At 50.5% G+C, this 22969-nt stretch overlaps 1 protein-coding gene and 1 long non-coding RNA gene across 2 annotated transcripts in view; one reads left to right on the forward strand and one right to left on the reverse strand.

Moving 5' to 3' along the window:
* Window positions 1-8416, reverse strand: part of FLI1 (Fli-1 proto-oncogene, ETS transcription factor) — a 121547-nt gene extending 113131 nt beyond the window's left edge. The window contains exons 1-2 of the mRNA XM_060017679.1: window positions 8244-8416; window positions 6949-7029 (exon numbers count right to left, since the gene is read on the reverse strand). Coding sequence (XP_059873662.1) covers window positions 6949-6987 — 39 coding nt within the window. The 5' untranslated portion in view covers window positions 6988-7029; window positions 8244-8416. The remainder of the gene's footprint in view (window positions 1-6948; window positions 7030-8243) is intronic.
* On the forward strand, window positions 319-2673 carry LOC138414142 (uncharacterized). Its single transcript, XR_011246566.1, has 3 exons — window positions 319-822; window positions 1028-1179; window positions 1710-2673. It is a non-coding gene; the product is annotated as an uncharacterized lncRNA (long non-coding RNA).
* Window positions 8417-22969: the final 14553 nt, after the last annotated feature.

Below are 22969 nucleotides of genomic sequence, written 5' to 3' on the forward strand. Positions count from 1 at the left end.
CGCCCACAGGATACTTGCTCCCGGGAGATAAGAGCGAGCTGGGAACAATGCCGGGGTCCACGCCCAGCGCCCGCGCCCTGATTCCCGCAGTCTGCATGCCTCCCCCCACACCTTCCCCCAAAGTCCAACACCGAACGCCTTTGGCCTCCTTCCTTTCCAGGGGCCGTTGGCCGAAGGTGGCCCTCCTGACTCATTCACTTTCCGTTTCTTCCCACAGATACGTTCATTAATGTTTTTTCCAGCCGAGTCAAACTTTTTCTGGGGTTGGGGGGGAGGCGGGGGGCGGGAGAGTTTACTCGGGCTGGGGATAACCTGGAGCCTACTGCCCGGGAAGATCCGGACGCAGACCGAAGCCGACCAACCATTAGAAAGTGCATCCAATGGGAATTTTTCCACTCGGGCCCTCGGCTGCGGAGTCGCGCAGACTCCCGGAGCGGCTCACCCATCGACGCGGACTCGGGGCGGTTTCGGACGGACCCCGGCAGTCGGGGGCGTGGACTCGGCTCCCAGCGAGCTGTGAGCGGAGGGACGCACGCGGGGAGGAGCGCCTCGGCCCCTCTGCTACTGGGGAGGTCCCGGCGCCCGCCGAGGGCCGGGACCTGCGGCACCCCAGACCACTGCTCCGCGCCTTCTAGGGTCAACTCCCTGGCACATACCCCAACCCGACGGCCCAAGCCCTGGCACTCGGGTCAAAGCCGCCTATGCAATGCCACCTTGGGCCCCAAGAAACCTACACTACGGAGAGACGATCCCTCCAGGCTGGCCGGCGGGTCTCCAAAGCACAGCAGGCAACATCCCCACACCGACCCAGACTTCTCCCGGGTGAGACCCCCGGGGCCGGGGCTCAAGACCATCATCCCCACTCCGCCGTGAGGCCAACCTCCCCTCGGCCCGCCTTGTCGGGCCCCACCACCCGGAGACCTCCCGGGTCCCTCCGCAGTGCCGCCGCCCGCTCCAGTTGGCGCAGCGAGGGGACCCCCGGGCGCTCTCGGCCTGACTCGCTTCTCCCCGACCTCCTCCGAAACAGGTTACCTTGTCCACGCTCTCCAGACCACGCTTTGGACTTTCTCACTTTTATTTAAGAGTCCACCCGGAGAAAGAGGAAAAAAAAAATCCAGAGGAGATCCGAGTCAATTGGAAAGAAAAATTTTCAAAAGGGTGTCCACAGCGGCGAAAAAGGTGACTTATTAATTCTTTATTTCTTCAGGAGCAGTTGAGCCCGAGAGCTCGCTGGCCTCCCTCCCTCCCCCCACCCCCTTCTCGAAATTAGTCTCATCAATTCAGCTCCAATTTTGGGTTCGAATACAGACACGGGTCTGAACGTGACCAGACCTGGAGTGGCGGGTGTAGCTTGCCAGCAATTGTGACTCGGTGTGCGTACGGGGGAGAGGGGTGGGGGTGGAATGGGGGCCGGGCCGCCCCCCCCACCTCCTGTCTGCTTCTCAATCCAGGGGTCTGCTCGGGGGCTCCCCTGGGACCGCCACATCTGGTTACCGCTAGCGGGGTCAGTCCCCCCCTTTGCCTGGGGCCACCAGTTCTGGAGTTCAATTAAAAGAAATCAGGCTTAACCCTTTCCTCCCCTCGGCCCCGACGCCCGCCCTCTCTCTCTTCCCTTCAGCGTTTCCACATGCTTTCCAGAGAGGAAAGAGGTTAAAGGGAAAGGAAGAATGAATTACATCCTTTCAAACCCCAAATTGTTTCCTTTTCAGCCCAGACTCTGCCGACCTTCAAACGACAACAAGGCTTTCAGAAGGGAGCGGGGAAACCGCTTCCCACACGGACCTGACCAGAAACCCGGCACCCCCGGCCACATTCCCCCTCTTTCAGGCAGAGAGAACTCCAGTCTACCGCCGGAGGCCCCCTTCCTGGTGCTGGGCAAACACTCAGGCCGTTAAAGGCCATCGCAGGCCAGCCAGCGTCTCCCCCTTCTACACCCGGTCTTCCTAATACGTGAGAAGGCACTTCTGTGGCAAAACATTGGCCAGGTGTCTCTTTCCACCTCCTGTCCAGCCTGGCAAATAACAGATTGGCTTCACTGCTCTGATCAGTAAGTCACCCCAACATCTCTAGTACCCCCAACTCCTTTTAGCAGGAGCTGCCTCTCCCCTAGGGAGAACTCAGTGTGGAACTAGATTAAAATGAGGACTTGCCCTCCTGTTTGAGCTGTGGAACTCAACAGCACTTTCCGTTTCTGCCTGTAAAACCAAAGCTTCTGGCAATTTCGTAATTTTGAAGATGGTGGGGAGGGGAAGAGGCTGGCACTGGTACAGCTGTCACCCCTTAGTGACTCACTGACTGGCACTGGGGCCGCGGCTTTTAGTGTTTACCAGCCCCTCTGTCAGAAGCTCCTGTCTATTCACAAGGTCCTCCAGCCAGAAAGAAGAGCCCCCCAACTCTGAAGAGCCCTCTGAGGGAATCTGAGTCTCCCTGTGACCCGCACTGGCATGGCAGTGGGCAGGGCTGCCCACTTATGTAACTCTGGGTTTGATGTCCCACTCCACTGCTGCTGCTGCTTTTTTAAATCCTGAAGGGGGAAAAAAGCCCTAACCAAACACAACAGTAAACAAGCCTGCCCTGTTTAATGTGGTAACCACCAGACATCTGGAAAGATGGTTTGATCCTGGCAGCTCACATTGTTTTCACGAGCAGCCAAAGAGAATATTTCGAATGTTTGCATTGAGACAAATTGATAGAGAGCCTGTGGTGAAGCAGCTACAGATGAAAACGGTCTTGGAGCTGGGGAGGGGGAATCCTTCCCGTTCTCTCTCCTCACCCCTCTTCTGCCCTCTCCCCTCCCCCTCCTCTCCCTTCTCCTGGCCCAGCTAGGGGCTGGTTACCCCAGCCCACGCATTTGCTCACACCCTCTTTCCTGGCTCACCAGAGACTGTCCTGCCTCTCCCTTTCCCAGACTGGGCAGGGCTGGTGACCAGGAGCTGATGCCCAATACCGTCCTGCCCACTCCACCAGCCCCGGCTGGCTTTCAAGTCAGGGGAAGCTCACAGCCGAACCCGCACTGAAAACAAAAGCCAGCAACCGGGGGTCGGGGTTGGAGGGGGGGAACCAACAAAAGAGCCCACCACACGTTTCTGAGTCTAAGGTCACTTGCAGAACGCATGCCCACGGGGGCGAGCACTCAGGGAACCTTTGGACCTGGAGCATTTTCACTGCAACTGTGGTGGGGCGACTTGCCTCGCACCATCCGCACTTGACAATATTTTCAAAGATGCGGAAGTCCTGCTTCCCCCGGGAGGGGAGCGGCGGGGTGAAACGTGTCTTGGCTCGCTCAATGTCAGCCCTTTTGACCCGGTCAAGACTTTCCAGACGCGGCTTCCCGGGCTTCTTCGGTCCCAGCCCGGGTTGGGGGTGGGAGGACGCGACAACCGGAGCCGGGTCCCTGGGGTGCCTCCAGACCTCGGGACCTCCGGTCACTTGAAACCCCGAAAGATGCCAGGCTTGGCAGGGCGTCTCGGGCGGGTCCTTCCCCTTTCGTCCTCCCTCCTCCCGGCCCCTCCGGTCCGGCGTCCTCGGCGGGTATTCGAGCTGGCAAGGGGGGTGGGGGAGGGCGCGCGGGGGAGGGACGGGCGAACGAGCGCCAAAACTCCAGACTGCACAACTGCAGCTTCAAGTGTCTGGCCCCTCGCTCGAGGCCATAATTAATTTGAGATTTATTTTTATTGGAGAACTCGAGTCTCGTCTGACCTTAGCCAAACAAGGCAGCTCGAGCCGCCCCTGGATGCGCTTGAATGCCGGGGAATATTTCTGCAGGAAGGCTCTGCAGGCGCGCCTGCTTTGAATTTGTTTCTCAGACTTCATCGACTCACAAATTGAAGGAAGATTTAGAGCCTCTGCTGGCCCGGCCCGCTCCCCACGCTCGTTCTTGCCTTAGCGCCAAGAGGGTTCAAAACGCTACGTGGGAGGCCGCGGCGGCGGGAGGGCCCGGGAGGGGGAGGGTCTTTGCGCCCCGAGCCCCTGGCGCTCCGGGGCCGGGTCCCCAGACCACGCGGCGTCGAGGAGGAAATCCCAAGGGAGTCCGAGACTGACCAGAGAGCGCAGGCTGACAAGAGGTGGAGACCAGCCAGGTGCCGGGACCCTCACCCGGTGGCGGCGCCTAGACGGGGGCTTTGGGGGAAGGGAGAATTCAGCCTTTCCAAATCTCCAGCCGCCCTGCCTCCCAGCCGCCCCAAACAGCATGCAAAGTACAGACCTGTGTCCTTGAAACGCCGTTTCAGGACCTGCCGGCCAGATGCTGCCCCTGGGCCGTGCCGTTGCGAACATTCTGGGGCTACCAGCCTCTTTTCCTCTGGTTGGGGGGAGTCTCCCCCAGAATGCAGCGTGGGCTGAACCAGCACGCTGGTTGGAGGGGGAGCGAGAACAAGGAGTCTGGGAGACTCGTAAAGAGGGAAAGTGGGGGACCCTGTCAGTCTCTAGTGGGGCGGCGAGAGGTCTTCGGGGATGTGCTCCTGGCGCTGGAATTGCCAAGTGCTTTGCCCAGTGCGGGCACCTCGCAAGGACATGGTCAGGGTTCCTCCACTGGGTCTCCTGCCTCTCCCCGATACCTGCAAGTGGAACGTCCTGGTCGAACATTCGCATTGGGAAACCGGGCTCCTTGGGTTTATATTCTAGCTCTGCATTTACCAGCTCTGTGGCCTTGGACAAGTTCCTTAACCTCTCTGTGCTTCAATGTCGCATCTGTACGTTGGCTTTATAATAGGATCTACCTCAAAGGGCTGTTGTAAAGATGGAGTGAGTGTCCAGAACTCGCCTGGCGGTCAGCACAACTTCGCCCTTATTGTTTGTATCTTGGCTCTGCCCCTTGCAAGCTAGATTACATTAACCTCTCAATGCCTCAGTTTCTCATCTGCAAAATGGACCACCTCCTAGGGTTGTTATTAATATTAAATAAGTTAGTACAAATACAATGCTCTCCCCCTTTTCACCTTTCTCTTGCTCTTTCCAGCCTCAAATCCGCCCTACGCTCTCTCCTGCGCGGTCCTCCTTGAGCACTTGGAACCCAGATCGCTGCCCGGGTGGAGTGGGCACCCTTGGTTCCCCAGGGCCCGGCTCGTCTCCTGGCTCCTGGGGCCCCGGGCGCCTGGACCTGCCGTGTTTGCCAATAATATCGGAGCCGAGTGCTGAGGCGGGATGGCCGGGGCTTGGCGGCCGGAGACTGTTTGTGCCCCTCTGGCAAATGGTAGGCGTAGGGAGTCTGCGGAACAGACCCAAGATTGTCACCGCCATGCGGACCTCCCGACCTCATCAATGCACCTCTTTGTGCAACAATACAAACTTTGTGGCTGCCGAAAAATCCATTTTTTCCCCTTGAAAGGAGCTCCTGCGGCGAGCGGCTCCCCTGGCGGCCGGAGCTCATAGACTGCCGCCCCTCTCCCCCTCCCCCAGCGGCTCCCTCCACTCGCCGGGGCCCGTTTGCTTTCTCTCTGACTCTTGGCCTGGGTCAGGCTCCCGGGCTCCCGCTTGCCCCTCTGGGTCATCCTTAAGGTTTTGGGTCCCCGGGTGTGTGCAGGCTCGGGGGTCCCAGTGGATGGGAGAGAGACTGCAGCGCCCCGCCCCGGGGCCCTTCGCGGCCCTCAGGGCAGAGCCCGGAGTGAGAGCCGGGTCAGCTGCGCCCCGCGTCCCGGGAGCGGTGGGGTGGGAGGGGTTACCGCGCCCATAACCCCCCAGGAAACCTGGACGCCGCGAACCGAGCTCGCTGTAGTCTGTGTCTGCTCTGCCACCTCCTGGGAGGCATCCATCCACCCATCCGTTTACTGATTACCCGTCCATTGATTGACTCGTTTTTCATTCATTCATCACTGATAGATTAAACAGCCCTTCCCGGCCAAGCCTCCAAAACCTGGCTTCCCCAAAGTGACTATGTGGACTCCTTCAGACCACAGGCGGGGAAGATGCTACTTGGTGTCCACAGATTTCCCTTGAGAGAAACAGGAGGAGGGCTGGACGCAAAATTGACGCGCCCAGATAAGACCCGAGAGTCCCCACGCCGTCGAGGTGCCCGGTGCCCGCAGACGGTCGCTCCGCCCGGCTTTCGCGGATGCTGGACGCAGCGGAGGGGGCCAGGAGGGAGGGGCGGGGGCCTCTCGGGGCGGGGTTTCGGGAAGGAGGGGGCGGAGCCGAGACCTAAGGAGGTGGGAGTTAGTTTGCCAAGCCGCAGCGGTCCTTCCTTTTCGGAGCTGGGGAAGGATCTGGGCTGCTACCCGGAAGGCGGGAGGTCGCGCTTGGGATGCGAGAGGACCTCGCCGCGGTCCCCACCCCGGGCAGCTCCGCACCTTCGGCCCGCCCCGCTGGCGGATTTTCATTAAACGTGTAACCCAGATGTCCTGGCCTCGGTTTGTTTACATTCTTGGGAACTGCTGTGGAAAAGGAAAAAAAAAAAAAAAAAGCAACCCACCCCCTTCGATATACCTTCAAATACAGGAATCTGCGCTTTTGAGGGGCCGGTGGAGCCGAGGAAGGTGGGCTTGAGGACCGGGGGTGTCGAACCCGTAAGAGAAGCGCGTCGCGATCACTTGCCCGCACCCACACGCACGCGCTCACACCCTCACACTCTTGTCCACACAGACCCCTGACTCGGGGAACCTGCTGTGCACGGCGCGGCGTGGGCGCACGACCCATCGGGACCGGACGCTGGCCCGCGGGTCCTGGTGCCGGCGTCTGGGCTTTCCTGCACGGCCCTCACCAGGCTCGCCCACCTACATTCTCCCAAAGAGAAGCGGCCAAGAGGCTTGGTCCTCAACCAGGGATTCCCGAGGGTCTGCGCCATCCTCATCCAGTCTAGCTAGTGGCCCCAGCTCCACACCCATCTGGTAAGAGCGTGGTCCGCTCCACCCGCCTCTTTTCCCGCGGAAAGGGGGAAGGAACCCTAGGTCCGGGGAGAGGGTCGGGGGATGCTGGGGGTGTCATTACCTGTTTAAAGACGCTGTCATGTCTTACCTTGACGTAAGACGATGTGTCGGGGACTGTCTGAAACATCCTGGGTGGGTGAGGAAGGGTCGGGAAGGCCCAAGAACCAACCTGGGTGGGAGAAACCTCAGTCACCCGCGAGCGGAGCAAGGGTGAGACGGTGGGGGGCAGGGTGAAGTGGGAGAGCAAAAGAGAGACGACAGGAGGGCTGGGAGGCTCCCATCCACCTGGACCAGTGAGGGAGGGTGGGGTGCAGGCACCGTCACCCTCCCTGCGCCTCTGTCCCCCAGGCTCCAGGCTAAGGGGTGGTGGTGAGAGCCAGCTCACATCGTTGGGCCTCTTGCCTACAGTCCTGTAACCCTCGATCGGCAGCCGGAGATGCCCGTCTCCCCCAGGGCCTGCGTAGTTTCATACCTGGGGATGCAGGGGTGGGGATAGGGGTGTGCCCTTGCCAGAGGAGAGAAGGTGGCCAGGATAGAGGTAGGTCTCCTCAGCTTTGCAGCCCGAGGCTCCAGGAAACAGATATTTACAGAGTTGCCCACGCTGCGGCCCTCGGGGCACAGACCTTCTGCCTGACTCCCCTACCCACCCCCACCCGCCAGGGCTCCACTAGCGTCCAGCTGGCTCCCTCTTCCCTGCTGGGGGACCGCTTAGAAGGGCCCCTGGCTCAAGGTTCTGGAGGTCTATGGAGGCCCCTTTCCCAGAGCGCACCCCTCACCGCCACCGCTTCTGGAAGAAATCGAGTTTTCCCAGCAGAGACAAAGACAATGAATGAGGAGGCCTCATTTCTAGTGGCAGGGGAGGTGGGGCCTGAAGTTTGAATATTTGGACTGGAGGGCGCAAAAGCTACCCTAGGAGGCCAGGTGCCTCTGCGTGAGTCTCTCCCCGCCTGGCCAAGTCTGGCGGCTGTCTCTCTCCTCTTCCTTCCCTTCCTTCTCTTAAGCCATCTCTAACGTGGCAGGGCGCAGCTTCCACAGCAGCCAATGTGTTTCTGATAAAACGCTTTTCTCCCCACTAACGAATTCCAGCTTTTTGGCTCCCGAAGCCACAACAGACACACAAGTTCAGGGACCAGGTACGTTTCTCCAGGCTCCTAGATTCCCATTCACTGTTCTCCCCTGGTGCCCTTGCTCTAGAGTCTCCCCATTTTCTTTGAAAGTTGGAGTGAAATTTGCAAGAAGAGTGAGCAGGGGGGAAAAAAGGACAGAAAAGAAAGCCTGGGAGAGAGTGAGAGAAGGAGCCCCAGAAAGCCTCCAGGCTGCACCTCAAGCAGGCAGCCGTGACCCTGCATCACCCCCAGAGATCCCTCGCAAACGAGCACCCACCTTAGACACCCCTTCCTGCTCCGCCAGCAGGGGCTGGACTCCGACAGCTCCAGGGCGTTCAAGCTCTTGGTGTGAATCCTCTGCCCCCAGACCCCTGATCCTTGGCAGAATGGAATTAAACCTGCTGGCTGCCCAGAGTCAACGCTTGCCTTTCTTTCCAGCGTATCCAGACAGGCAGCCTCAGCTCCCGCACATCTTCGGGGGCCGCAGGAACCACTCAAGTCTGCGTCCTGCAGCTTTCTTCTCCGCCTCCGCCGGCTCTCTCCAGTTTTCTCCGTCCCACTCCCTCTTCCTCTCTCTTTTCCGTCTTTTAATTTGATTTCCGCTTTCTTATCAATATTTCAACTGCTGTCTGATGAATTGTTCTAATAGACAGCCACCCATCTGCTCCCAGCTGCTTTTCCAGAAACCTCTCTGTGTTACTAGGAAATGTCAAGGATCACCAGAAACCACCACGTATCATAAATGTAGACACACAACCAAGTCAAGCCAGGAGGAGACGTAGAAACCAGGGCCTTCTTTAAGCTGATTATTTAGTTTCAAACGATTGCAGCACAAAGAATTCTTCTTCCAATTTAAATGATATGAATGATGTCTACTTTCATTTTTCAAGCCCTTAAGTTTTTCCTCCTTAAAAGTTACTCCTTTCTCTTATTTGGTCCTCTCCAGGCATATACCTCCTAACTCACATGTTCTAGGCAGCATCTATAAGAGCAAGTAGATTGCAAGTGTCAGGGAACCAACACTATTATGGGGTTTTGATTAAAAAATACACATACATTTCAAAACACTCTGGCTGTAACACAACATTGTAAATCAACTATACTTTGATTAAAAAAGAACACTGTTACTAAGGGATTTTGTCTGGGTCCTCAGGTTTGTTTTTTCTTGAAATTTGGAAAGTTGCTCATTTCTTGGCTTGCAGGCCACTTGGAGACCTGGCCTTGAACGGGGCTCCGATCTGTGGGTCGTGCTCGCACTGCCTTTCAGGTGCCCCCTCCCAGGGCCGTTCATTCTCCACAGACCCTGGGCCGTTTTCACACACTGGGCCCCCCTCTCCAGAGTCTCCTGTAAAAGGGAATTGCTTACCAGGCCCCCAGACCAGAACTTTGTGAGGTGGGGGATGGCGGCGAGAAGAAAGCAGAGGTGACAGGTAAGAGTAGAGAGTGTGTCAGTTTGTAAGAACGAAACCGACAGTTTTGTACACCTCTGATAATTAGTCTCAGTTTCTCAAGGTTTCCCCTCCTCTTCCTTCCTGGGGTACCCAGATCTCTGGCTACTTTGGTACTGGACACTGGGAAAATTTGTTTAGTACCTGCTTCCTCCTTTCCCCCTCCCCCCTTGTCCTCTCCTCCCCCTCCAACTGGCTCTGGAAATTTCTGACCAAAAGGCAATTGCTTGGATTCCATTTCTGGAGAAAGCACACTTATCACCCAGATCTCCCCACGTGGGGGGTATGGGCGTCAGGGTTATTCATTATTTCCTTCTCAACAATATCCCGATTTTTCTCTCCGTCCCTCCCCCCAAAGCTCAACATATTGAAACATTTTGCTGCTTAATAAGAGCGGCCGGGAGAGCTGGGAGGTGAAAGGCCAGCCTGGGACCGTGACTGGGGCTGCCCGGGCTCAGCGCTGACAGCCGGGCTGCCCCCGCCCAGCACATTCCTGGCCACGGCTTAGGAAAACAAGACAGGGCTGGGGAGGGGTAGGGACTGAAGTACCAGAGCCAGGGCCCCGTATTTTTGTTCCTGGGATTCTTGGAGAGCTTGTCTTTCCTCCTAAAGGGAACAAACACTATTCTGCACAACCACGAATAAAACAGAAGGTGCTCTTCCGAGCAGATAATAATACTACACTAATGTCATGCATTTCAAAGGTAAGCTCTTTTTAGGAAAGTTAGAGATTTGAAAATGAAGCCTTCAGCTATCTTAGAGGAGATGAAAATGAAGCACATTGTCTAATTAATACCTCACCACCCAGATTAGGTTTTTCCTCCCTTTGTCCTCCCTGTATTTTCTTTTTCCCTCCCTCCCACTCCCTCCTTCTTCCTGCCTTCTCTTGAAGGTGATTTCTAAGAGATCCCTTGAGTACCTGCCCCTAGATTTTTAACCCTTTTCTTTATGTTTTCACAATTGGTATTACATCCTTATTTGTAGACACATCTGTCTAAGGTTTGTTCCCTTCATTAGACTGTAAGCTCCCTGAGGGCAGGAGCGGAGTTTGTCTGGATACTTTCTGTCCACACAGAAACTGACAGGCAGTTCGGAAACAGAACGATTATTTACCTACATTCCTCCTTTCTGGCCAAAAACTAAAGAAGGAAATAGGAACAAGCACATGGCACCAGTGGCATTGTTACTAAGGAGAAACTGACGGGAAAATTACACCTGAGTGAGTGATCCTGATTCATTTTCTGCTTTGCAGGGTTATGTGAAATCATTGCTTATGTGTTGGCTTCATTTTTACAAAAATGGTTCAACCAGGGAGTGTGTGATCATCCCTCTTCCCAAGCACACTTCGTGTGGTCAGCTGATGGAGGTGTCCCGTCTCCAGGTTCTGTACCAGACTCTTCAGCGTTCTGTATGTGTGTGTTGATGGGTGAGGTGTGCTTGAGCACGTGTCCTATTTCCTACTCTTCCGGTAATTTTATTTTATTTTATTTTATTTATTTATTTTTTGCGGTACACGGGCCTCTCCTGTTGTGGAGCACAGGTTGGTGCTTGGACCAAAATCTTGTTGGTCCTGGGAAAACAGATGAGTTGAGAATGAAGTGAGGAATAATCTGGAGTTCTTTTCAGAACTGGACATAGACCTGGAAGCCTGCCTTGTTTGTGCACGTATGAGGCAGGGGAGTGTTAGGGATGTCTTTGGCCTTGACCACGCAGTCTGGGAGCAGGGGTGGGTGGGAGTAGACCCAGGCTGTCTATCTTCCAGGAGGATATGACCAACTCCCTTAGTCACCTGGAACCTTCGATTTGCCAGAAGAAGATGCTGAAATTGGTAACAGCTGCCATAAGAAGGCACAAAGGAGAGGAAGACGGGGTGGGGGGGGGGAAGGGGTAGGAAGACTCATGAAAGCCAGTTTATCCCTCCAACTGTTTCCAAAGGAGAAGGGGTGGGGGCTTTCTTGCTCCAGGTACCAGCCTGTACCAAGCTGCTTCCTTGGGCTGTAGATTTGCAGTCCAGGGCCTGGGTGGCAGGTGACCCTGGTGTAGCGTTTAGAGATCAGGAGACTGGAATCCAAGAAAGGTCCCCAGTGGGGGAATATCTGGGTGGCACCAAGCTGGGCCGTCCATGGGCTCTAGGATTCTAAGCAACACAAGTAGGATCGGCTTCTTTATTTAGCAAATAAGAGAGCTATGATGAGATCATCACGAGATGCCTTCCAATCGGAGCGTGCTGTAATTCTGTGAGATTATTTAACCTGGGAAAGGATGTGAGTCAAAGGCAAATTCACATTCTCGGGTTAGAAACTCTGGGTTCCAGTCTTGGTTTTGCTCCTCATGGCTGGTGTTAGGGGCTGAATTGTGTCCCCCTAAAATTCATACGCTAAAGCCCTGATCATGCTTCAGAGTGTGACTATGTTTGGAGATAAGGCCTTTAAAGAGGTGAATAAGGGGGCTTCCCTGGTGGCGCAGTGGTTGAGAGTCCGCCTGCCGATGCAGGGGACACGGGTTCGTGCCCCGGTCCGGGAAGATCCCACATGCCGTGGAGCAGCTGAGCCCGTGAGCCATGGCCGCTGGGCCTGCACGTCTGGAGCCTGTGCTCCGCAACGGGAGAGGCCACAACAGTGAGAGGCCCGCGTACTGCAAAAAAAAAAAAAAAAGAGGTGAATAAGGTAAAAAAATGGGCCCTAATCCAAAAGGGCTGGTGTCCTTATAGTAGAGGAGATAGGACACAGAGATGTGAGAGCACAGAAGGAAGACCACTGTGTGAGGACACAGTGAGAAGGTGACCAACTGCAGGCCGAGGAGAGAGGCCTAGGAGAAAACAAACTTGCCAACACTTGGATCTGGGACAGCTAGTCTCCAGAACTGTGAGAAAATAGATGATGTAAGCCACTAAGACTTTGGCATTTTAATATGGCAGCCCTCGCAGACTAGTACAACTGAGGAATAGTATTTTGCCATGATCTGGTTTCTCCAAGCAGGCAAAAGGAATTGACTATGTTGACTCAATATTTCTAGAGCTTGCTATGATGATCAATGTCAATGTCTATCAATGTCTATCTATGATCAATGTCTATATCCACACTGTTTTGGGTCATGTGTGGCCTTGTGTGTAAAGCAGTGTTTCTGTCTTTGGGGTTCTTTCCACCCCAGATAAAGTCCAAAACCACACTGAGTTTCAGTGTCCTCTATTTGCTTTTGCTCATAATGATGGGGGAGGAAGGAAGGAAGGAAATTGCTCTTCCAAGGAGCAACTTCAGATTTTAAAGTGTAGTCAGCAAGGTGTCGCACTCCTTATCTCTCACTGTCTGTGTCCTCTTGTGGCCCTGGACAGACTGTAAACCTAGATTGGGCTCCTGGAAATTACAAGGAGAGGGAAGGGGTGGGAAATTTGCCCAGGGAGATAAGTCCAGGAAATAGAGGCAGTGAATAGAACAGAACCCATGAGAAGAGCGGTCAGACGGGAGCTCTTTAGATTCCAAGATGTGTGTGACCTAATCAGTCCTTTGATTCCCATCACATACCAACACACGCGCATGCACACACACACACACACACACACACACATTGGCACATTCATACACATCCTCCGTGTAAAAGAGGATCTATCTTAGGGTGAGTAGCATGGGATCAGCCATCCAAACAGGTACAAGAGAAACGGTCCCCCCCAGCTGACAGATTCACCCCCTCGGCCCCATCTATAAATCTAAAATACGTAAAATTTCCCAGGATTGGGGATGAAGAGGTGAGGTTACTGGAGAATGAATGCATTAAGGCAAAGAAGTGCTCTGAAGACCAAAGATTTTTATATACTTTAGATTCATTCTTCTAACTCCCTAAGCAAGTTTTTCTCCCCCTTAAGTTATCTTCTCATGGGTACCAGTTAGCTAATTTTATTTTATTAGATAATCCCGAGGCCTGTTCTAGCTTATTTTATAAATAAGCTTATAAATTTTCATAATTCTAAGGAGCATATTACTAATCTCATCTACGGTTATATTTTTCCAGGCTTTTGGGAGATGGACTCCATCCCTGTTCCTGTTGAAAAATTGTGGAACGTTTCCTTTGTAATAATTCCAGTGTGATTCCAGATAGGGTGATGTTTCTTCTGACTGAATGAAATTTATTTATTCATCCATTCATTTATTCATTCGTTTGCCAGGGGTGGGAGGATGGGTCATATAAAGAACCTGAGTGGTATTATTTTGCTATCTCTGAGAAGGAAAAAGTTTGCAAAGACTATGTTATCTTTGCTCTATCAGTCTGGTCTTACTCAACCCTAAAAAAGAAGGAGAATAGAATTAAAAGAGAGCACCGGGTTCAGGACCTCTTGTGGAAAAAGTGGCCGTCATAGTTTGAGGGGGAATGAATCGGTAACTAAAGGATTGAAAACATAATTACAGAGTGAGACAGCTGGTCCATCCATTGCAACTTTGAGGTAGAAGGTAATTGTATTAGTTGAAAAAAAAAACAACCCTTTGAGACACCGCTGAGAAAAATGCCACAGAAAAAGAAGTGGGCTTACTCTAGCTGCTGAGGATTGGAGAGGGCGATAGATGCCATAGCATTTGCTCCCTTCCTTCCTTTTTTTAAATTAATTGTTATTGGAGTATAGTTGCTTTACAATGTTGTGTTAGTTTCTGCTGTACAGCAGAGTGAATCAGCTATACGTATACATATATCCCCTCTTTTTTGGATTTCCTTCCCATTTAGGTCACCACAGAGCACTGAGGAGAGTTCCCTGTGCTATACAGTAGGTTCTCATTAGTTATCTATTTTATACATAGTAGTGTGTATGTGTCAATCCCAATCTCCCAATTCATCCCACTCCCCCCGCCCCACCCCGCTTGGTATCCGTACGTCTGTTCTCTACGTCTGCGTCTGTATTTCTGCTTTGCAAATAAGTTCATCGGTATCATTTTTCTAGATTCCACATGTAAGCGATATTATACGCTATTTGTTTTTCTCTTTCTGACTTCGCTCTGGATGACAGTCTGCCCCCTTCCTTCCTTAATGACCCCCAATTTAAAAAAAAAAAAGGAAAAAACCGAGACAAAAGTCAAGCTGGGCCAATGCTAATTCTATTTGACGTGAAGGTCTTTGACGTCTTTTTTAATGAAGGTGGTAGGAGTGGGGTGAGGTATAGGAAATGGTTGATGGAGGAGAGGTGTAAACAATACTCCGCACACTCAGGCCTGAGGAGAGTCTTTTGAGAACCGAGAGCCTTTTGGCCGAGCGCTTCCAACTTCTAGAGGAAAAAGATGTTATGTAAATACTTGCCTGATCAAATACTGGTCTGATGTGTCATTATTATTATTTTGGTGACCTTCAGCTTTGACAGACAGGGGACAGTGGGGTCCCGGAGAGAGCATGGCCACTCAGTATCACTTCAGTGCACTTCACAGCTGAACGCAAAACAATGTACCCCACTTAACACAATAAACACTGGGGACCCACCGCCTGCCTTGTGAGTTCCTCCGAGGGAACCTGGCTTTCCTAGATAAGAGATCAAAAGTGGAGGACATGTTTTCATTTTCTTAGTGTGTGTTTTTAAATCAGACTTTGTGAAATAAGATGTCTCCTAGATCTTTGTCTGAGGGCAAGAGGGACATAGATTTATTCCAAATCCTATTTTCTCTTTGTAAAAGATCAGACTTGTGAGTGGCACGAAGAACTGAGTATTTGAACTCTGGAATTCTTGTTGCTTCAAAGGGATTGCTAAGTTGGCTATGGAAAGGGTAGGAAATTATATGTCACTCTCTATGCAGCCTGTGTGCCGCTACTTTTGGTGATGACTTTGGTTCAATTTTACAAAAATTGACTAGAACAGAGGACATAGAGTGGACCTCGAAGAAATAGGGCTCCCCTTCCATTGGGTAATATTCCCCTCCTGCCCCTATCTCTCCCCTCCCCGAGTTCTGACCAGAGAGTGATTTGGCCTGGGCGGTGCTGACCGGAACTTGTTTGATTTTAATTGAGTGAGTCCTGCACGTCCTTTGTTAACTCAACTGGCCACCTCTGCTGGCTGGCTTGCCCTTTTGAGGTCCCTTCCCTTTTCATTCCATGAACCTTTTTATATGAGCAACACCAACAGGGAAAAATCCGAGCCAGGCAGCAGGGTGCCCACCGAACATTTCGCAAGTCAGCTGGACGGGAGTCAGGTAGGCACCACGGCTTTAGCTACTAGCTTGGGGACCAGATACCCCAATATTTTTGCAGCGCCCCCAGGTGATTGCCATGTGCAGCCACGTGGAGAGCCAGTCTCTTCGTTTCCTTAGGAATTCTCCCGGCCAGAATACCACCCATGGTGAAAATTCAGCAAGTCGTTCGCCTCGTGTCCTTGCAAAGGCTGACAAGGGTGGGTGACGATCACAGTTTTTCAGTTGGGTAGTCCTTTCGATTTGGAACCAAACTGAATTTTGGCCTGCATGTCGAGCAGAGAAGCTGGTCATAGCTGTAGGGCCCAGGACCCAGAGACGATAAGGACTTGCAATCTTGAGGGCTTATCTGCCCCTGTATCTGGCCTTCTTGCTTTCATAAAGTAAATCGGGAAATCTCACCGCAACAGGCTTTCCTGTGAGGAGGCTGGCATTTCCTGCCTGCCCCACCGGGGACAGGGATGGAGGGTACACATGGCTGATGCTCAGGCCACGTACTAGCTGACTTTCAACTGCTGAGGCAGGGAAAGTGGGCACCCACCGAGATCAACAGTGGTGTGCGTTTAAGCTACGGAGGTGGTTATTTTCCAGACACACTTTTCATACAGCTTTCTTACACTTGGAATAAGAAAAAAGAATCCATAGTTACGTGCTTGAACGCACACGCACACACACACACACACACACACACAAGCTCACCCACATATATATGCTGCGTGAATACTCAGCTGACATTCTCGGATAAACTCTGGACCATTACATTGGTGATGTTAAAATTAGGTCACATTTTAATGCACTGGGGAAACAGCTATATAAATTTCATGGCTTAAGGTTTTTCAAATTTTGTAAACAAATTTTGCTTCTGTAAAGAGAATTGCCTCTCCTCACCTCCCACATTTATCTTTAGGGTAACTTTTATTCCAGTCATAATGCATGTGCTATTGAAAAGGTCATTTGTGGTAATAAAGATTTCACATGTTACTTCTGTCAAAGAATGACATGAGCATACATAGAAAACTTGATCTTGTTCTACTATTATAACGTTTCCATGATGTGTTTTATGTAGCCCTTAGAGTCATGTGTGATTGGAAAGGACCCTAGAGAAATTCCTACTCAATTTCCAGATGGAAAAACGGAATCTGAAACAGAAATTGCTTTTTCTCACGGCAATATTTAAACATGCTATTTCAGTAAGTGACACGATTCCTGTTATCACCACCTCTTACTTGGTGAAAACGGAATCATAAATGAGAAACCCGAGTCTCTTAGAATCATCTTTTACACATTATCTAAGTAATGTGTTTTAGACATTATCTAAGTAATTACATAAACAATTTGTCACACTTTGCCTGGCGAGCCGCAGGGCCTGGCTAGACCCCAGGCCTTTTAACCTCTAATCTCATATTCCCTTGCTGAGTTTCTATCCATTTGTCCATGAAATAAGAGTGCTTTCCGTCTCCTTTAGGTGGTGGTGGGGTTGGTTTTTCACTAAGAATGCCAGTTTACTGACTTTATCACTCCCTTCTCTCTTTCCATGTTTAAAGCATCCAATGTTGCCTTCCACTTCTTTTCCCTTCACCCCCAGAGAAAGAGTCACAAAGATAGGAGAGATAGTTTGCATACCCTTCCCCTGACGTTCCCATATTACATAGCCATGGCATGATTATAAAAACTTAGCGTCAGTACAATACCATTCACAAACCACAGACTATTCCAATTTCATTGATTGTCCTTCAGTGTCCTTGCCTTGTTCCAGGGTCCAGTCCAGGAGCCACGTTGCACGGAACTGTCAGGTCTCCTTAACCACCTCCTCTGTTATAGTAACTCAGTCCTTCCTTATGGTTCCATGATCTTGACATTTGGAAGAGCATTGGTGAGGTTTTATGTAGGATGTCCCACTGTGGGTTTTTCTGAAGTTTTTCATGATTAGATTGAGGTTTTGTATTGGGGGGAAGAACACACAGAGGTGAAGTGCCTCCTGCAGCTCCTCATTCTGGAGGATCCATGACACTGACCTTTCTTATTACTGGTGATGTTGACCTTGAGCCCTTGGTCAAGGTGCTATTGACCAGGACACTTCCCTGTATCGTCACTATTTTTTCCCTTTGCAATTAATAAGAATCTGGGAGGGGGGGTGGGAAAGACACTTTGCAATTAACAAGTATTTGGGGAGGAAAATATCTTGAGACCTTGAGACCTTACACTTTTGCTCAAGAATTTTAGCATTTGTAGTTGGCTTTCACCTTGAGCAATAATTACTGTGGTGCTCTAATGGTGAATGCTCTCACTTCATCTACAGTTATTAATTGGAAATTTTTGTAAGAAAGAGTTGTCCCTTCTCCTCCTTCCCTGCCCCTATCTCCCTTTCTTGCTTTCTCTCTCTTCCTCTATTTCTTCCTCCCTCCCCTCCTTCTCTCCCTCCCTCCCTCTCTTCCTTCCTCCCCTCCCTCCCTCCCTCCCTCCTTCCTTTCTGCAGTGTGGACTCTTGGGTATTTATTTTCTCCTTTGGATTGTAATTCATTACTACCATTTTTTTTTTTTTTTTTTGTCTCAAATTGTTCCATTTGGGCCATTGGGAACTTTTTCAGATTGACCCCTGCATCCTTTTGACATGTCCCATCCTTGCTGATTTTTTTCCTTTAGCATCTTCTTACTCTCTGGCACCAGGATTATCTTGCATTTTCCCTGCCCAGCCCTGGAATCAACTGCTCCTCCAAGGATCCCCAGTTCCTTGTAGAGCAGAACGGTATTTGGAAACCAAGATCTGGTAATTGGTTGTGCTCCTTGCTATTAGGTGCTATTGCTTCTAGGCCCTCTCAGCAGACAGAGTAAGGAAATATATGTGTGTACACTAACCTAAGTAAACACACGTATCTGTATTCCTTTCTGTATCTTTCTTTTTTTTTTTTGCCACACCATGAGGCATGTGGGATCTTAGTTCCCCGACCATGGATCAAACCCGTGCCCCCTGCAATGGAAGCACAGGGTCTTAACCACTGGACCACCATGGAAGACCCTCCTTTCTGTATCTTTCTATTTGTGTCATAGTCTGCTAGGGTGGCCTAAACAAAGTACCACAGACTGCGTGGCTTAAACATCAGAAATTCAGTTTCATAGTTCTGGAGGCTGCGAGTGCAGGATTAAGGTGGTGACGGGGCTGGTTTCTTCGGAGGCCTTGCTCTTTGGCTTGCAGTAGGTGGTCTTCTTTCTGTGTCCTCACATGGCCTTTCCTGTGTGCATGACCATCCCTCCCTCTCTTCTCATGAGGACACCAGTCACATTGGACTAGGGCCCCACACTTAGACCTCATTTAACCTCAATTACCTCCTTAAAAGCCTCATCTCCCAATACAGTCCTATTGAGGGTTAGGGCTTCAACATATGGACTCCATAGTCCATAACCATCTGTACAGACATATGTTTAAAAATGAGTTAATGCTGACACCTCAGATGCCAGTCCATACCATAGGGTCCATCCTAACATTTCTTCTTTGCTTACTTGTTATTTCTTTCTCCAACAGTGACAAATCTGACATCTACTCTCTACAATATATTTATTTATTTGTTCAGCCAGAGTATACCTGTGTTGTTTCAGAATTGCTAATTCATACCCCGGGAAGAAAAAATTCGCCCAACTAAAATACAGAGTTTATGCCTGGGTCTTTTGTTTTTAGCCTTACAGTATCTGCTCAACGCAATGTTTCCCAGAGTTACTTAGGTCATGTTCCTTCCTCAGCCCTTGAGTGTGGTTATGTCATTCCTTTGTAATGCAGTTAATTTCACTTGTCATACTCTGCATCCCAACTTGGGTTCCCCTGAAATTGGGGTTGAGTTTTAAAATTTACATACAGTAACATTCACGCTTTGTGGTGTACCGTTCTGTTTTTCACAAATGTAGAGCATCACCATAGTACCCTCTAACACCATCACCTCATCTTTACCTTTACCTCTTTATCCATCACCCCTAGAATTTTCTTGTGCTGCCCTTCCTCTCACCCTCAACCCCTGACAATTACTGGGATTAGCTTTCCATCCACAGACTTTTGCCTATTTCACAATGTCATGTAAATGGACTCATATAATATGTTGCTTTTGGGTCTTGCTTCTTTCACTCACCAAAATGCATTTAAGATTCTTTCATGTTGCTGTGTGAATCAGTAGCTTGTTCCTTTTCATTGCTGAGTAGTATTCCATTGTTGAGTAGTACTCATTTTGTGAATGTACCACAATTTATTGATCCATTCAGCTACTGAAGGACAACTAGGCTGCATTCCTCCCAGCAGGTCTGAGGATTCCACTTGCTCTCAATACTTACCAGGACTTGGCTGTAATTTGCATTTCTCTAATGACTAATGATGAAGAACATCTTTTCATGTGTGTGATTGCGTCCGTATACCTTCTTTGGTGAAGTATTTTTTCTAGATCTTTTGTCCGGTATTTTATTGTTTTTTTCTTACTGTTGAGACCTGAGAGTTCTTCATTACTCTGGACACATATCCTTTATCAGATTTATGGTTGCAAAGATTTTCTTCCATTTTGTGTCTTGTCTTTTGATTCTTTTGGTTCTACCAAACTGTAAAGAATTCAGTAGCTGCAGTTGCCAAAATGTACCTATTCTGAAATGTAGCAACATCCCTGGAAAAAACTTCTAATAAAAATTTGCTAAATTATTTCCATTGAAATCAGTCTACATGAAAGGGATGTATTATTCATAAATTGTCATTTATCAGAAAAACCAAAGGTAGAAGTGACTGAATGCTGACTGATTTTTAAACAGACAGCATGATAATCTAATAGCATTCTTGAACTAATCACTAATGTAGGCAAGCCCTCTCCCGTTTACAAGCACACACAATCTGGTGGGTTGAAAAGTGAGTTGTTTGACTTCAGAAATTCATTGAGTTTAGTTCATAAACAATCCTGTTTAGTTGCTTTTTTTTAAAAGTCCTTTATTCTCTCACTACTCTTGTGTGATTTCAGGAAAAGCTGACTTTATGGAGCCCCAAATCTTCATGATTTATACGGATGAGTGTCATCCTACAGATCCTACACACGTGGACAATTTGATCAAAGGCAGCACTAGCCACAGAAAAGAACCTTGGAGTGAAAGATGCTGGGAAGGTTGTCTCCATCGCCACCTCCTCGGTGTTCTGTCCTTCTACCTACGGATCTGTACTCAGAGCTGATGAACCCTGGTGACAAAAGCGAAGCAATTTGCATTCAGATTTTTTTGCTTGGTTAGGGGCAAGGCTGGGACCACACCACCGGATTCACAGTCCAAAGCTTGGTGCATTCCTTGACCCTGTGGAGTCGGTTTTTCAGGGAGCTGAGGACAGTCCCTCAAAGGTGACTGGGCAGCATCAGCTAGTGGGGACCCAGACACAGGTTAACAGGAGTCCAGGAAGTGCACTGGGCCCCCTGGAGATTTGTTCAGGTGCATGTCTGGTGGGGCTTTGGGGACGTGGGAGAGCTTGAAGCACCCTGGGCTCTCCATGGTGGGTAAGTCTATGTCTCTCTTCTCCGATTCCATTTCCTGCCTCTAATGGCCACAGCTTGATCGTTGAGACTTAGCCACCCGTGACTGTTGAGGGAAACAGAGGGAAAATTGAGCTGCTGCAGTCACCTCCTCTTCTGGCATAAGGGGCAGGGCCCAGCCAGAGCCCATCGTTCACTGTCACCCTCGGTTTTAAAACCATTCTATTAGGAGGCAGGAGAGAGATTCTGAGATCCCTGCGGAAGAAATCCTTCTGCCCTTATTTTTTTTTTTTTTTCTTTTCTGAGCTTAAAGATGAGGAAGTAAGTCTGTGATGGAGAAAGACGAAAGTAATGCCTAACAAAGGGGCAGTGCTTAATTCTAGGGAGGGAGCCAGCAAGCGAATATTGAGAAACAGAGATGACGAATGATGCAAGTTGGAGTCTCTGCCCCAAGAGGTGAAGTTATCAAGGAATTGTCCCATCTCGATCGTCATCTCTGCTGTTCAATCCCTAAAAAATAATGCTGGTCACTCTCCCTCCATCTGGGCCTCTGTTTCCCCAGTCTTTTAAATGGGGATATTATCCACTGTTGAAAATGAGGTGAGGAGAGCCATGGGTAGCAGAGGTCCTAAAAAACACACCCCGGGTCCATGTGGAGAGCACCATGCCTTACAACTTGATTCTAAAAATTCACTGATAGCTAAAAATACCCTGTTGACACAGGCCTGTCTGCACCCTCTGATTTTTTACTTTACGTGCAAAAATTTATGTTTTTCCATTTGCCTTGGCTAGGGTTCTGTTATTGGAAGGTAAGGTGTGGGAAGTCCTTCAGAGGTTCAATGGGAGACAGGGAATCGGATATAGTTTTTCTCTCTGGAAGGAACTTTCATCGAGTTTTAAAGAAAAATGTTTAGGCTCTGCTTGCTTCTGTAACCTCTAGTCTTCTGCCAAATGGCAACACAACAAAGAAATCCTCCTTTTCAAGTTCTGGTTAATAAAACAACACAACGCAAGACAAATAAACAGAAACAGAAGGCTTCAGCTCTCAGAACTTAGTGAGCCCATGTGTGAAGTGAAAAGGAGCCACTGTGCCTGGCCGGGCAGGCGACGTCTCCGGGAGACCATGGTACCCCTGACCCTGGTCCGAGGTCCGAGACCCACTGCGCACACAGGTCCCCAAGCCAACAATATGGAGCGCTGGAAAAGTCTCACCAACAAGCAGCCTCTTCTTTTCTCTCTCTTGCCCCATTGCTCTTCAGCTCTGGTTGTTTTGCTCATGGAGACTTGAGTTGGTGGCTGAGTTTCTGGAGGCTGTGGCTCCAGGCATGATGGTTGAGTGGATAGTGCTAGAAAGAGTGGATGTCCTGCAGGGGTCGTGGTGACAAGTCCTTTCGGGGGGTTTGGTCAGAACTTAATGGGCAGCTGAGTTATTGAAACTATAAGCTCAGCTTTCTCAGGCTGCCAGCCTTCCCTCTTAGGGATATTGTTTCTTAGGGCTCAGCTGTGAGTGGTGAGGGCTTGGGGTCTTGTGCTAGGAAGGGGAGAGGCACGGTGCAGGGGAGCTGGTGGCCTGCAGGGACCTGGACGGTTCATGCTGCTTTTGCAGTGTGGGCTCCGGGTGGGGAGGTGGCAGCTCAGGAAGCAGCGTAGCAACAAAAGTCACCCATCGCTTCCATGCTTCTCCCCTTCTCTTTTCCTCTTCTACCTGTGAAAACACACTCTCCCCTCTCCTTGCACTGGAAGCCCTCTCTCCACCTCCCCACAGCGGCTTTCAGCACAAGATTGAACATAAGCCCCAAACCCATGAGGAAAGCATTTCCTAGTAGCCGTCTTTCCTTGGCTCACAGGGAATGGTTTCTCAGCGTCTCATCCCTATTCTCAGGGGACATCTTCAGGCCATTACGAGGCCGTATCTGTGGATCAGCT

This window comes from Delphinus delphis, chromosome 8, assembly GCF_949987515.2.
Source record: "Delphinus delphis chromosome 8, mDelDel1.2, whole genome shotgun sequence".
NCBI classification, from domain to species: domain Eukaryota; kingdom Metazoa; phylum Chordata; class Mammalia; order Artiodactyla; family Delphinidae; genus Delphinus; species Delphinus delphis.